Below are 3,215 nucleotides of genomic sequence, written 5' to 3'. Positions count from 1 at the left end.
GTGATCAGATCCTTTCAGAGGTGATCAGATCCTTTCAGAGGCGATCAGATCCTTTCAGAGGTGATCAGATCCTTTCAGAGGTGATCTGCTACGTTCTGTTCGGTGTCCTGAGACGCCTTCCGTCGTGCCTGGGTGCTGTAGAAACTGAACTTTTGTATTTCATGGCTCACACTCTTTGTTGACATGATTTACACTCAGTTTGCATCAAAACTGTCCAAATGCACTGGCTTTGTTTTTCTCCAACAATTAATGCCAACAAAGCCCGACTTTATGGTTTTGCTCATTGAATACAAATTAACAGGCAGCCTTTTGATAGAGAATGATGAATATTAAATGTTTTTATGTCATAGATGACACATGTATACAAAATTCTAAATAAAAATCGTGTATTTTGATGTGTCTTGACGTGGACTGCAGAAACGGAACATCAGGAACAAGACATTTTGTCAGAACCAGTTGAAGTATAATAAATAAAGAGTTAAAGCCGCGTGACAACAAACTGTGCGTGAGTGCGAGCTGTCCTCAGGTTAGCACTTAGCTGCTAGCTAACGAGTTTAACCGAGACACGCCCGAATCCAACCACTTCACTGGTTAAACCTCTGCTCCTCCTGGGCTTCGGCTTTACACTTAGCCTTCCACACGTGGCTCAGTCGGTACCACTGGAGGCCAACTACGGACTCTACGTCTAATTTACCGGCGTCTTTCTGATGTGCTCGGCGGCCAGCAGGAGCCTCCCGGTTTTAGACTAAATGTGACTTACAAATACTTACTGTTTCAGTCCTTAAACTAAATACTTAAAATATTCTAAAACTGGAAATAAATGTATATTTGGTGACCACAAATCTAAAGAATTTTTTTTAATTACGTGAAACAACCGGAAAAGAACATTTACCTTAGCTAGTCTTCTGCTCGCCGCCATCTTGAAATTATTAAGGCTTCCCAGAATTCACTGCGCGACCAAAAAAATGGGTTCGTCATTACTTTTTTTTTTTTTAAAGAAAACTTTATTTATAAAAAACACACAAGTATGTAAATGTAAAAAAGGGCATAGTAGAGGCAGACTTAGATATGGGAACATCAAAGCAAAACTGATTAAAGAATGACAAAGTGAAATTAAACAAAAGAAAAGAAAAAATAATAAAATAAACTACAAGGGGGAGTATATGTTAGGATTAGGATTAACATGCATTAGTGGGCAATTCCATTGACATTTCATAAAGCTCTTCATATGTTTCATTCAATATATTTCAGAGATTTCAAAATATAATTGTAATTCAGATTAAAAAAAATGTTAAAAACCCGGGGATGTTTTTAGCACTCTCTGTTTATGAATAAAGAATTTTGTCAGACAAAATATCCCATTACAACGAAGTTCCATTTTTTTGTTTTTCAGTAATACTCCAAATGTTACCATATCTCTGGAAATAGATTCAGGAAGTGTAATTTTTACTGTGATCCACCTTTCTAAGTGATTCCAAAATATTTTTGTTAATATTTTTATCTAGACTGACCCTGGGTTTTTTTTTTTTGATCTGCTCAGAGACAGGATTATAATGAAATTATGACCCGGTCCTGACTGGTTTAAACTGGGCCAGCCACTCTAAAAAGAGTCTCCCAGGGATTCAATATCTGTCAAGGAATAGAGTTTATTTTGCTCGCTGCATCAGAAAGAATTTTTCCTGTCACGTTAACTCACATAAGGTCCAAAAGAGACCACACTTAGTCTCTCCCCTCATACACTGACAGGTTGTGCTCCCCTCCTGCGAAAGGACGAGTCTAGGTCCTACAAATCTGTAATGACACGAGACATCTGGCCCTTCTGGTTCCTGATCTCATGTCGTGTATCGGCGATGTAAACTGTAACCGTTTCCTGCCTTGATTTTAATACAGTTGGTAAAACTTCAGTCACGTTTCCTTGATTTATTAATACTGTGAGTTGTCGCTTCTGAGGGGGATCCGAGCCACGGGGAGCATGAGCTGGAGGCAGACCTGGGTCCGAGAGGAGACCTGAGGCCCATGGCCAGCAACAGCTAGCTGCAGTGACTCGTGACCCACATCCAGAGTCAGAGTCAGAGTCAGAGTTTCTTTATTGTCATTCGCACCTCATGTGGTACATGTGGTGGAGCGAAATTATGTACACAGGGTCCCAGTTACATCCAACAATAAAATGTATAAGAAAAACAGTAATAACATCTAAGATATGAACCAAGAAAAACATCAACTAAATATACACTAAGCACTCATAACATAAAACATTGAACATCAGCACAAACATGAACATGAGTCTGTGAGCAGATGTGCACGCATGAACACATCAACATTGAAACAGATCAGCAGCAACATGAAATAGATCAGCAGCAACATGAAATAGATCAGCAGCAACATGAAATAGATCAGCAGCAACATGATATGGTTTTACACAGTGATTATTCTAGTTAGAGATTCATGAGTCTAACAGCCTCAGGGTAGAAGCTGTTCCTCAGTCTAGTGGTTCTACACTTAATGCTCCTCAACCTCCTTCCTGAGGGGAGTGGGGCAAAATGTGTGTGCTGGGTGAGTGGGGTCCTTCATGATGCAGGTGGCCCTCTTCCTGCATCTGGAGGTGTAGATGTCTGTGATGGTGGGGAGACTGACTCCAGCATCTTCTGTGCAGCCTTCACCACTCTCTGCAAAGCTTTTCTTTCTGCAGCTGTGCAGCCTCCATGCCACACGTTGATGCTGGAGCACAGGATGCTCTCCACTGCACACCTGTAGAAGGAGGTGAGGACTGAGCTTCCCAGACCAGCTCGCCTCAGCCGTCTGAGGAAGTAGAGTCTCTGATGAGCTTTCTTGATCAGGCTGGTGGTGTTGTTGCTCCAGCTGAGGTTGTCATTCATGTGTACACCCAAGTACTTGTAGCTGGAGACCACTTCCACCGCAGATCCTCTTATGCTCAGGGGGGTGTAGGTGTTTTTGTTCCTTCTGAAGTCCACAATCATCTCCTTTGTCTTCTTCACATTGATGTGAAGGTTATTCTCTTTGCACCAGCTCTCCAGGTGTTCCACCTCTTGCCTGTAGCTGGACTCATCATTGTTTGTGATTCATCCCAGCACCGCTGTATCATCTGCAAACTTTACAATGTGACAGCCTGGATGGGTAACTGCACAATCAAACGTGAGCAGAGTAAACAGGAGGGGGCTCGACACACATCCCTGAGGAGAGCCAGTGCTGAGGGT

The 3,215-nt window shown here is 42.1% G+C and overlaps 1 protein-coding gene across 1 annotated transcript in view; it reads right to left on the bottom strand.

Moving 5' to 3' along the window:
• LOC119413590 (ubiquitin-conjugating enzyme E2 L3) overlaps window positions 1-935 on the bottom strand; it is a 26,133-nt gene extending 25,198 nt beyond the window's left edge. The window contains exon 1 of the mRNA XM_037680649.1: window positions 893-935. Within this exon, the coding sequence (XP_037536577.1) occupies window positions 893-919 (27 nt within the window). The 5' untranslated portion in view covers window positions 920-935. The remainder of the gene's footprint in view (window positions 1-892) is intronic.
• Between the last annotated feature and the right edge of the window lie 2,280 nt (window positions 936-3,215).

Source organism: Nematolebias whitei, chromosome 8, assembly GCF_014905685.2.
Source record: "Nematolebias whitei isolate Nwh7 chromosome 8, NemWhi1, whole genome shotgun sequence".
NCBI lineage: Eukaryota > Metazoa > Chordata > Actinopteri > Cyprinodontiformes > Rivulidae > Nematolebias > Nematolebias whitei.
The sequence above is the reverse complement of the archived record's forward strand: the minus strand, read 5'-3'. Positions and strand labels throughout refer to the sequence as shown.